The 12,576-nt window shown below is 46.6% G+C and overlaps 1 protein-coding gene across 1 annotated transcript in view; it reads left to right on the top strand.

The window, feature by feature from the left end:
- The window catches only part of LOC119969544 (sterile alpha motif domain-containing protein 10-like), a 131,405-nt gene extending 121,992 nt beyond the window's left edge, over positions 1 to 9,413 (top strand). Inside the window, exon 5 of the mRNA XM_038803291.1 lies at positions 8,808 to 9,413. Coding sequence (XP_038659219.1) covers positions 8,808 to 8,830 — 23 coding nt within the window. The 3' untranslated portion in view covers positions 8,831 to 9,413. The remainder of the gene's footprint in view (positions 1 to 8,807) is intronic.
- The last annotated feature ends 3,163 nt before the right edge of the window (positions 9,414 to 12,576 follow it).

The raw sequence follows: 12,576 nt of genomic DNA on the forward strand, positions 1-12,576 counted from the left end.
TCCAGGCATCAAGGTACGATTGGAATGCTAGGCAATGCCTCCCACATGCTAGGTGGCCCGCCCACCCACGGGAAACCACTTGGCAAGTGCTCACATACCCACGATTGACAATTCCCTATAAGTGATAGCCTTCAGCCACGCAGCCAGTGTCCTCAGCAGTTAATGGGGGTTATGGGTGATCGGTGGGCAGACAGGCAGGGACAAGGGTTGCCCCGGAATGGGGTTGGGATCCAGGGGTTGGCATTGTGGTGCCGCGAGCGTTTGCACCCCCCCCCCGTGCCACCCTCCCACGGTGGCCCACCCTTGCAGAGGGCCCCTCACCCCCGCTGAGCACTGGGATGGCAAACCCAGCACACCTGGGCTCTTTACCTGGGAGCAAAGATTGCTTCTCCCCATCTCAGCTCCTCACAGAATCCCTTCCATTTGGCTCACGTTTTTCAAAAGAAGTACTAATCGGCGCCGGGTGAGCACATGCTGGGAGCGCCCGTAAATGATGTGAGGCCGTTAGATACAGGGTCACTCTCGTTGATTGTATGGAAATGGGGCTTAAGTGGTGATAATTGGTTTCTCGCCGTGCTACGCCGAGATCCCGATTTCGCCTATGGGTTGCATCGCAAACTGTTTGCCGCCCGGTGCAGATCTCCCGCTATCCACCAGCCTTGTTATGCTTGAGCGTGAGTGTGACTAGGCCGGAAGATCGCGCCCCTTATCACTAGTCACTTGTAGACAATGTAAAGCACCTCAGAGACAGCATTGATACTGAAAACATGCATGAAAACAAATCTGGCAGAGACACAGCGGAATCTTGAGTTGGTAGAGCGGGTCCTGTGCCCACTGCCTACTGGGCTGTAATTCTGTGACTTTTGCATGAGTAACATCACATGGCATATTATGTTCAAGAGGTTTTGTGACCATTTTGTCCTTTAAATTCACTTAAAGCAGAGTTTTAATGAAAACTTTGGCATCCTCTCCATATTTTGGAAATATTTAATATTTCGCTGGTAATTTTGGAAACCCAAGTTTATTTTAGATGCACCTCAAAATATTTAATTTCTGAAGGAAATGATCAAGCGCCAGAACATATCATCCAATCTTGGCATGCCTGGCTACCAGTGATCAAAGACAATTGCCTCAGCTGACTCAAAGTTGGCACGCAGCCCATTGTGAAGCTTTTCCATCTGTAGCACAGACACCCGCAGCTAAGTTAGAACATAAATTTGCAATAGCCATTAGTTAGTAAGGTCATCCACTGCCTTCAACTATTAGGCCTGTGACTGGTTATGCAGGAAATGCAGTGACAGAACTATTTGAGTGCGGGAGTTAGGTGAGAGTTATTAAAATATAACAGGTTGAAGACACTAGTTTGCTGCATGAAATCTTGGTTCCTCTACCTGGTACTTGATACCATTGGTTAGTTGCATCTCGACAGGTTTTGTACAGCACGCCTTCCTACATTCCTATATAGTTGCTACATTCTGCAGATAATGCACACCAACTAGTTGCTACCTGCTGCCAGGCATGGCACATTAGGGCAGCACAGTGGTTAGCACAGTTGCTTCACAGCTCCAGTGTCCCAGGTTCGATTCCCGGCTTGGGGCACTGTCTGTGCGGAGTCTGGGCAGCACAGTAGCACAGTGGTTAGCACAGTTGCTTCACAGCTCCAGTGTCCCAGGTTCGATTCCTGGCTTGGGTCACTGTCTGTGCGGAGTCTGTACATTCTCCCTGTGTCTGCGTAGGTTTCCTCCCACAGTCCAAATATGTGCAGTTAAGGTGGATTGGCCATGATAAATTGCCCTTAGTATCCAAAAGGATTCGGTGGGGTTACTGGGTTCGGGGGATAGGGTGGAAGCGTGGCTTTAAGTAGAGTGCTCTTTCCAAGAGCCAGTGCAGACTCGATGGGCCTAATGGCCTCCTTCTGCACAGTAAATTCTATGATTAGCATCTTGAAAGGAGGATAGGTTCAGTGACAAACAGATCAAACCCTCCTTACATTGGCCTCATCCAACTTGCTGTAAAAACCCTTGCATCACAGAATCACTGAACTGCTATGGCGCTGAAGGAGACCATTTAGGCCATTGTGTCTGTACCACCTCTCCAAATAAGCATTATGACCTAGTGCCATTCTCCTGCCTTTTCCATATACCCCTGCACATTGTTTCCATTCAAGGAATCATCTAATGCTCTCTTGAATACCTTGATTGAACCTGCCTCCACCACACTTCCAGGAAGTGCATTCTAGACCTGAACCTTTCTCGTATCACATTTGTTTCTTTTGCAAATCGCCTTAAGTATGTGTCCCCTCATTCATGATCCTTTTACAAGTGAGAACAGTTTCTCCCTAGCTACTTTGTCCAGCCCCTTCATGGTTTTGAACATCTCAATCAAATTTCCTCTTTGCTTTCTTCTCTCCAAGGAGAGCAGTTCCAACCTCACGAATCTATCCTCATAACTCATGTTTCTCATCCCAAGAACCATTCTTGTAAACCTCTTCTGCACTCTCTCCAATGCGTTCACATCTTTCATATAGTATGGTCTTAGAACTTTACACAATATTCCTGCTGAGATCTAACCAGTGTCTTGTATACGTTCAGCATAACCTCCTTGCTCTTGTACTCTGTTCCCGTACTAATAAAGCCCAGAATACTATATGCAGGGTGCGATTCTCCGCTGCCCACGACGGGTCAGAGAATAGCGGGAGGCCGTCCCCGACATTTTTCACGCCCTCCCGCTATTCTCCCCCCCCCCCCCCCCCCCCCCCCCCACGGTCGCCCCACAACACAAATCGCTGCTCGCCGTTTTTTACGGCGAACAGCGATTCTCCCCAAGCCGATGGGCCAAGTGCCCAGGCCTTTACGACCGTTTTTACGGCAGCAAACACACCTGCTTGCTGCCGTCGTAAAAACAGCCGCAACATGCCCGTTCTGGGCATCCATGGCCCCGATTGGCACGGCAGTACCACGGCCGTGCCAAGGGGGGCATGGGCTTTCGATCGGTGCCCACCGATCGCAGGCAGTGCGTCCGTAACGGACGGACTCTTTCTCCCTCCACCGCCCCGCAGGATCAGTCGGTGGCCGAGGGAGATGACGGCCCCGCGCATGCGCGGGTTGGAGCCGTCCAATCCGCGCATGCGCGGCTGACGTCATCGTGCGCGTCAGCCGGTGTGACGCTTGGCGCGCGGACTTAGCGATGGTCGCTAAGCCCGCGATGCTGTGCTTCACGGGGCCGCGCTGCTAGCCCCGCCCGGGGGGGAGAATCGGGTCCCGGGAGGGGGCGCGGAGGCTGCCGTGAAACACGGCCAGTTTCACGGCAGCCTTTACGACTCGCCGCATTTGCGGAGAATCGCGCCCTATATGCTTTATTAACTGCTCTCTTCACCTGTCCTGCCACCTTCAATGACCTATGCACATGTACACCCAGGTCCCTCAGCTCCTCCATCACGTAGAATCAAGTGTAATTGAATTGTTAATCGTCTGCTAAGTTCATAATTGTTGTTGGTTTGTCTCACTGTCCCTGAAAAAAGTTATTTTATTTTTTTGGACTGCCAAGTTTCTCCATTATGCTAAAAAAATGCCTTAAAAGTTAGTCTAGTTTTACTCAATATCTTAATCCCTTGTGTATGTCCTAAACATTTATTTTGCTATTAATAAGTAGTGCAAAATTCAGTGTATTTTACCTCCTGCTTTGCTGTCAGTGAGAATACTTCCATCTGACTGCTTGCGAGCCCTGCATGATGTCATCACTGATGCTGGATGCCTGAACATCCCTTATCTGGAAAACAGTTTCAAAATGATTTTGCACTAGGGGAAATCCAGGCATAGAGATTGTTAGATCTTTACACATAGCTTTCTTGGAGGTTAGTGGCTAGCGCCATTGTTTCATTGTTGGTTGCAAAATTTGGGCCACAGACACCTGAAGTGTACTTTGAAATGATGGAGAAATCATACTGGGTTCAGAAGGGAGATAGAGAACCTAGTGGAGTGGTGCAGTGACAACAATCTCTCCCTCAATGCCAGCAAAACTAAAGAGCTGATCATTGTCTTCAGGAAGCAAAGTACTGTACACACCCCTGTCAGCATCAACGGGGCCCTATTATGTATTTTCTTTTATTCCATTTTCTTCCCATGTACTTAATGATCTGTTGAGCTGCTCGCAGAAAAGTATTTTTCACTGTACCTCAGTACACGTGACAATAAGCAAATCCAATCCAATCCAATCAAACTGATGGCTTTGCAGATGGTAATGTTCCATTTGATTATTGTGCTGCAGGGTTTACATGCCTGTATTGTCAGCATGTATGGCATTGTGAGCTTTTACAACCAATCACTTTCAATGATTTAGGTATAAAAAATTTACAGGTTTTATGAGACGCCGTAGAATTAATAAATGAAAAGTTGGAAGCAGCACTAATAATGCATCCTGACTTGATCACTTCCTCTAATCTTGACGTGCTTCGAATTGAGTCTTGTTAATTCAGCTCACATCCAATCCTTCATCTCAGTCACAGGTCCTGTCTTCTGTTTTGGTGTGTCAGAACCTCTGGGCTAAATTTTACAGACGGTGGGAGGGGAGGGGCGCTGTGGTGGGGCTGCTCGATCCCTGGAAGGAATGTCGTACGGAATCTGACACACCCGAAAGAAACATAGCACACATTTTGGGGGTCGGGTGGTGGGGCGGGGTGGGGGAGGGGGGGAGGAGGGTGGCAGGTAAATGGATTGAGAGTGAGACTTCTCCCTATCGGTGAAGGGAAGCCATACCCACAGGAGCTGCTGACCAATCAGTTCCAGCAGCCATGAAAGATCATGAAGAAGGTGGATGACTGCTCCTGAAATATAGGTCCTGGAGTCCTCGGGTGGGGGGGATCCTAGAGTCCTCGGAGGCTGGGGGTGGGGGGGGGGGGGGATGACATTTGGAGCGCAGATGGCACCGAAAGAATGGGAGGGGGGGTCAATTACATCTTTTGGGGGTGGGGAATGCCCCCAATTCCCTGAGGCAATGAGGTGACTCACCCCTTCCTTCCTATCTTTTTCATACAGGCCACAAAGATATAGCCACCGTTTCCCAACCACCTGTCACGTCAGCTGTATTTTGGCATGGGCAGTCTGTTATCCAGGTCATTACGCTTGCCAACAAGCTTAATAGACGTTTAATTATTTATTTACATTTGGCGGGCAGGCTGCTGATTTCGGCACCCACCCCCTTGCATATTATGGGGATTAGCTCAGGGTGGGCGGGAAGGTAGTGGGCTCGTCACCTGATCTATTTTATGTGCCTTCCGCCCTCCAACAGAAAAAACACCCAGTGGGAGCACGTAAAATCCAACCCTCTGTCTTTCTGTTTTTCTTCTTCCAACTCTCTACCACTATCTCTTGTTCGTGTACCAGGACTCCCTCTCTCAGTTTTATCTCTATGTGTTTGTCTTTCCCTCTCATTGTAGCTGCCTTTCATCTCATCACTCCCACTTTCTTTATCTTTTTCGGGGCATAATTCTATGGCCCCCATCGTGGGCATGTTGTGACTGGAAAATGGGGTAGACCATTCAAAAGTCCATTGACTTTGATGGTGCTGTAAAATCCCACTGGCATAAAATTCCACCCTCTGTCTCTTGTTCACTCACACACTCTTTGGACTCCCTCTCTCTTGCCTTATTTTAACCCTTTCTTAATACAAAACTGACCCTAGTACAGAAAGCTGGAAGCATTGCAATTGATTGCTAGAAATCGCACAAGTGACGATTTATTAGCAATTATACAGCTAACATAAATTAGTCGCTGCAATTTTATGGGCATGTTCGCCGCGGTCGCAAACCCCACAATGGTTGCTAACTCTCACGAGAGGCCAAAAATAGGATTTATGCTGCCGAGAACTCTGAACGCAATGTTCATGGGCCTTCTCTACTGATGTAATCAGGTTCACACACAGAAAAGGCAAGAACCTGAATTTCATTGAATTTACAGTGCAGAAGGAGGCCATTCAGCCCATCGAGTCTGCACCGGCCCTTACAAAGAGCAACCCACTCATCCCACTTATCTACCCTATCCCAGAAACCCCTACCTAGCCTTTTTTTTTGGACACTGAGGGCAATTTATCATGGCCAATCCACCTAACCCGCACATCTTTGGACTGTGGGAGGAAACCAGAGCACCCGGAGAAAACCCACGCACACACGGGGAGGACATACAGACTCCGCACAGACAGTGACCCAGCCAGGAATCGAACCTGGGACCCTGGAGCTGTGAAGCAATTGTGCTAACCACTATGCTACCGTGCTGCATTTGAATCCATTATAATTTCATGAACGACGTTACAGTCAGATGTTCAGGCCTCGCAGAATCATCCCGCCCGTGTTGTCACGTAAGCACAAGTTACGATTGCTTTTTAAAAATGGGAGCCAGGTGCCATGGACTCCCAAGAGGGAGGAAGGAGGTGAGTGCTTCTCTCCATCTAGAACACGGTGCACCAGGGAAAAGTATCCACTGGCCAGCAGCAGTGTGGGGCATGTTTAAAGTGTGCTGGGGAATGTGGGGGGTGCGGGTTGGAGTTGAGGGGACCAGTTCGAGGATCCCCCCCCTGGTATGGGGGCCACGGTTGGTATGTGTTATCCTGAAGTGTGCCGTGTGTCTGCCTTAAAAACGTTTCACTGCCCGGAGGTGGTCTTAAAATCCCTTCACAGCCCGGAATGAATGAAATTCCCATACCAGCCTCCCCAAACAGGCGCCGGAATGTGGCGACTCGGGGCTTTTCACAGTAACTTCATTGCAGTGTTAATGTAAGCCTGCATGTGACAATAAAGATTATTAATAATAATATAATCGTTTATTGTCACAAGTAGACTTCAATGAAGTTACTGTGAAAAGCCCCAAGTTGCCACATTCCGGCACCTGTTCGGGGAGGCCAGTAAGGGAATTGAACCCGCGCTGCTGGCATTGTTCTGCATTACAAGTCAGCTGTTTAGCCCACTGTGCTAAACCAGCCACTGGTTTATTATATATAAATTGCCAATGGCCTGGAGGTATGGCCGGCGGGGTGAGCGGGGCTCATTCAGTCGGAAGGGGGCTAACCTAAGGGGCTGGCTGGATGAGACTCCAAGAGCGAAGGCAGAACTATGATGATCAATGTGGGGAGTGGGGGTTGTTGGGGTTGGGGGGGCATCATTCCACACGCAATCAGAGATAATCCAGTTACTGCCAAGTTGCCTTACGTGTAAAGATATGATAGCAATTAACTCACAGGATGACAAAGCCTGATTATGAACACTGCCTATTAGTGGTGCCTTTCTCTGCCTCAGAGAACAGTTGTGCCCTTTAACATTCCTGAGAAACATGCTCATCTAATTAATAGGCCATCAACATTTAAGCCTCATCAATGTTATCAGGCCACTGTCTCAAAGTCAAGGGTTGGAAACCTTGGGCTGGATTCTCCGACGCCCCGCCGGGTCGGAGAATCGCCTGGGGCCGGCGACAATCCTGCCCCCGCCTGTCCCGAATTCTCCACCACCCGAGGTCCGGCGGGGGTGGGAATCGCGCTGTGCTGGTCGGCGGCCCCCCCGCGGCGATTTTCCGCCCCGCGATGGGCCGCAGTCCCGCCGACGTGGATTAAACCACTTCTCTTACCGGCGGGATTGGCGGCGCGGGTGGGCGCCGGGGTCCTGGCGGTGGGGGATCTGACCCCGGGGGGGTGCCCCCACGGTGGCCTGGCCCGCGATCGGGGCCCACCGATCAGCGGGCGGGCCTGTGCCGTGGGGGCACTCTTTTTCTTCCGCCTTCGCCATGGTCTTCACCATAGCGGAGGCGGAAGAGACCCCCTCCCCTGCGCATGTGCCGGTATGATGTCAGCAGCCGCTGACGCTCCAGCGCATGCGCGGACTTATGCCGGCTGGCGAAGTCCTTTTGCCCCGGCTGGCATGGCGCCAAAGGCCGTTCATGCCAGCCGGCAGAGCGGGAACCACTCCGGCGCGGGCCTAGCCCCTCAATGTGAGGGCTTGGCCCCTAAAGGTGCGGAGACTTTCCGCACTTTTGGGGCGGCCCAACGCCGGAGTGGTTCACGCCACTCCAACACGCCAGGACCCCCCACCCCGCCAAGTAGGGGAGAATCCCGGCCCTTACGTGTCAAGCAATAAAGGTTGGGTGCAGCGTATTGGGAGAGAATATGTTAAGCCTCACAGCCGATACCACCTGACTGTCCTGGAGGATTCAATAGCCCTCAAATTTCAAATAGGCAAAATAGCTCAGTATCAAAGTAAGGATTTAAATGGGAGTGCCCAGAAATTGTTCTTATAATGTTTAAACCTTCTACCATGGAAAAACTTGACTGGTTTAAATATTGCAATGAAATGTGCGATGTGTGCTGAGTTAGGTGATTTCACCTATGGTGCTACAAATAATCCCAAACTAGGGTGTGCTAGGTTTCACCTCTTGATTGCTATCCAGTGACCATTCTTAGAAACTGCATCTGTATTGATGTTGGGTGAGAACTGGACCAGGGTTGTCAAGATGCACTCCCATTGGTCAGATGGCCTGCAAATACTCTATCCGGGTTTGCACCTAAACGAAACAGTTGGGAAAATTCCAAATACTGTTGAAATCGTAGTCCAGCAGGAATCATTGAGGTGAGAAAGAAACTGGAGATGAATGGAAGCAAAATGAGAGATAGGTGTTCAGAATGCAGTCAATTGTGTGCCTCAGTAGACATATCACAATGTGCAACTGATATTCTAATCAGCGAACTAACTGAACAAATACAAGAATTAAACGTAAATATACACTTTATTGTTGTCAGGTTCATTCATTCTCTTGTTTCTTTCTTTTCAGCTTCATTTGATAATGGTTCCTAGCTGACACCTCCTTTGGCAGCTTGATGTGACAGAGAGGACCTTCAGTACCACTGGGATGAATCTGTCGGATGTAGATATGAAACTGTGGAGAATCAAGCAATGAATTAATGTAGTCGCTCTGCAGCAGAGGAACTCCTGTTTAAGCTGAATTGCTAAACCTCGTGATAATTTACTTAATCAGCTTTCAGTCTAAAGATGAAACACTGAAAATTTTATTTCGTAGTTTTGTAAATTAAGTATGAAAGTTAAGTCAAGTATTAATGGTGATTGGATGGTGCTACAATTTTCCATATTGCTCCTTTCATTCTACACCTACTCAAAACTAATAGTTTGTTGTAACACTAGAAATTAGCAGGGAATTCATTATTAATATTGCAACACCAGGCTATGTAAATGCTCCTGACATGTATGGTCTGCTTTAGGCCTGCTACAGGGTCCCTATTAACCTACAACGTGCAATTTCAGTGTTACCTCCACATCTTTAACTCTTCATTATATAAAATGCTGACCAATGAAAATAATTCCTGAAATTAAAAAAACTCGCACACTCATATAATCTAAAATAAAAACTTACTTACAACTGCATTTCGTTCTGCCACTAATTGGTTCCTAAGAGGAAACCAAATAAAAATGATGTGGCGATGCCAACGTTGGACTGAGATAAGCACAGTAAGAAGTCTTACAACACCAGGTGAAAGTCCAATAGGTTTGTTTTGAATCACTAGCTTTCGGAGCACTGCTCCTTCCTCAGGTGAATGAAGAGGTGGGTTCCAGAAACATATATAAAGACAAAGTCAATGATGCAAGATAATACTTTGAATGTGAGTCTTTGCAGGTAATCAAGTATTTACAGGTCCAGACGGACCAACTGGAGAGAGGGATAATCAGAGGTTAAAGAGGTGTGAATTGTCTCAAGCCAGGACAGTTGGTAGGATTTTGCAAGCCCAGGCCAGATGGTGGGGGGTGAATGTAATGCAACATGAATCCAAGTTCCCGGTCGATGAATGGACATTGCGCGACAATCGCCAGGCAAGAATGCTCCATTCCAGTCGGGGAACACTTCAGCAGTCAAGGGCATTCAGCCTCTGAACTTCGTGTAAGCATTCCCCAAGGCGGCCTTCAGGAAGTATGACAATGCAGAATCGCCGAGCAGAAACTTATAGCCAAGTTCCATACACAAGAGTATGGCCTCAACCGGGCCTGGGCTTGCGATATCCTGGCTTGAGACAATTCACACCTCTTTAACCTGTGATTATCCCTCTCCCCAATTGCTATGTCTGGACCTGTAAAGACTTAATTACCTGCAAAGACTCACATTCAAAGTATTGTCTTGCATCATTGATTTTGTCTATATATACGTTTCTGGAACCCACGTCTTCATTCACCTGAGGAAGGAGCTTTGCTCCAAAAGCTAGTGATTCGAAACAAACCTGTTGGACTTTAACCTGGTGTTGTAAGACTTCTTACTAAAATAAAATGAGTTAAAGGTCAATTGCAACAATTATTCTTGATGTGGATGTAAAAGGTGAAGTTCCAGTCCTGAAGTAAAATGACCATGTGGCACAATAGGGAATGAAGGTTTTCTATCAGCACTATTAAAATATTCATGAAAAATCAAGCATTTTGTGACTGAACAAAGTGGTTTCTGTCGTTTGGTTAATGAGCTAAATAATGGAGACCTGGGACTCAGATTCTCTCCAAAATCAAATGGTAATTTATTTGCAATAGCTGTGCTTTTTACACATTAACATGACATGTAAATACGGAGGAAGAATGGAAATTTTTATACAAGTCACCGGTTTTAGCATTCAGATATTTATGAACGAGATTGTGTATTGGGAAATTTTAACAAAAAAGGATAATTTCAGTTTCAGTGTAAAGCCCAATTTTAGCACAGCTTTTTAAAAAATAAATCCCATTGAGAATCATTTTGTGAATCATCTGATATTTTTACAGTAGTCTCTGGTTGAACATTGTGCTTATGTTACTCAGTACTTCAAAGACAAACTCCCAACAGTGGCCCTGAACAATGGTGCTTTAGGCATGCAGCTGTGACGGGGATACTGCCAGTACAGACTTGAAAGTCTGTCATTTTTGCTCATTGCTGCAAGTAATTTGTAATAATAGCTAAACATGTAATTTAGCTTGTATTGCTCAAGTAAAGTAACTATTGGAAATGACCGTACCAACATCATGTTAATCAATGAAGACCGTTAAAACAAATACCAATCACTGTAATTGCTTGAAGAGGGCAAAGTCCATCAAAATCAACTCCTTCTAAATGTATTCAGAGGTTAATTCGATGATCCTGCAAACCCAGAGCACTGTCATAGGGAGTGCTGGTTGGAGATGGGGCTCCGACATCCCTCCCTGAAACTGTGACTTCCAGTTGAGATCACGGAGTCAACCTTGATGTGAATACATTGCATAGCTGTGGTCTGAAGGATCATGATTTGCATACAATTTGTCTGATTTTCTTCTGTCTTGTTTTATATAAAGCAATTTTCTGCTGCTTCTTGTACAGAGTTCAAGTGGCAGGCGTCTGTTGGCAATAGCATCCTTGTTACTTTCTCGTCTGAGTTGTTACAATGAACATAATTATGCATCTTTATGGTAAACATTTCATGCAAAATTCCGTGATCTGAAATACAATAGTCCAGATCAGTCACTTCCTGGTGACCCAGGCATGCATCTAGAAAGGAAACCAGTGTGAAGGAGAACACATTTTTAGCACACTTGTCAAACTACTAACAGATGGAGAAATATTGTTAGGGTTGACTGTTGCCTCTGTCCAGATGCAGATTTTAAAACATTGAAGATTGCAATTACACAAGTTTAAGATTAATAAAGAAAACCCAGAGGATAGGATCCTTATCTTAAAATAAATCTGCAAGGGACCTATGCCTTGACGCACTCTTACCTCGAGGGCCAGTCTCGAGTCCCACCTACAGTGATGAGGCAAAAGCCATCTCTCTCTGTGAATGAGATTAATTTGACAATTCCAACCCAATTTTATAATTCCTCTGAGTACTCAGCACATTATTACTCGTCATTTAGCTCCCGAGGGAGTGAAGCTGAGCTTTCAGGATGAAATCTTGCTAGGTTGGAGTTCAAGTAGAGGTATGGCAAGAACATCATAGCCCTACTTTCTCTGACCTGTGCTCCTCTCTACTTTGAGGACAACTTCATTAAATTTGCATTTAGATTGAAAATTTTATGTAGTGGTGCAATAGGCAAAAAGACTTGGCTGTTGACATTTTTCCAGTGTAATGGTGTAGAATGGCCATATTGGATTGTCTGCCTGTTGTACACTAGCACCAGTTACTCCGTTCCATTGACAGCAATTAAATTAAACATCAGGCATTCCTTATAAAAGGCGATGGATCCAATATCACCCACTTTGCATTATCACCCAAGACAAATTTTGACCCTATAAGTATATCAGACTGCAACTCAAGCTATAAACCACAGGATTAATTTGCTGAATGTAAATGAACAGTACACAGTGAAAACAACGTGCTCATAATAATTGCAAGCTTTGCTGATCTCCTTGAAATGTCATTAACCAGAAAGATACTCCACTTGTGCCAAGTCTCAACTTGAAACTGATCCTTGAAATGCAGTTGCTTATTTCATATATCTTCCCCTATTAACTTTGAGGCCAACTTTGATGGCTCCAGAGATTGACTGCTGCTTTCATGCGCTACCACCAAAGAAAAAGGTCCAAAATACAGAACAAGGTATTA

This window comes from Scyliorhinus canicula, chromosome 7 (genome assembly GCF_902713615.1).
Source record: "Scyliorhinus canicula chromosome 7, sScyCan1.1, whole genome shotgun sequence".
In the NCBI taxonomy this organism is placed as follows: Eukaryota; Metazoa; Chordata; class Chondrichthyes; order Carcharhiniformes; family Scyliorhinidae; genus Scyliorhinus; species Scyliorhinus canicula.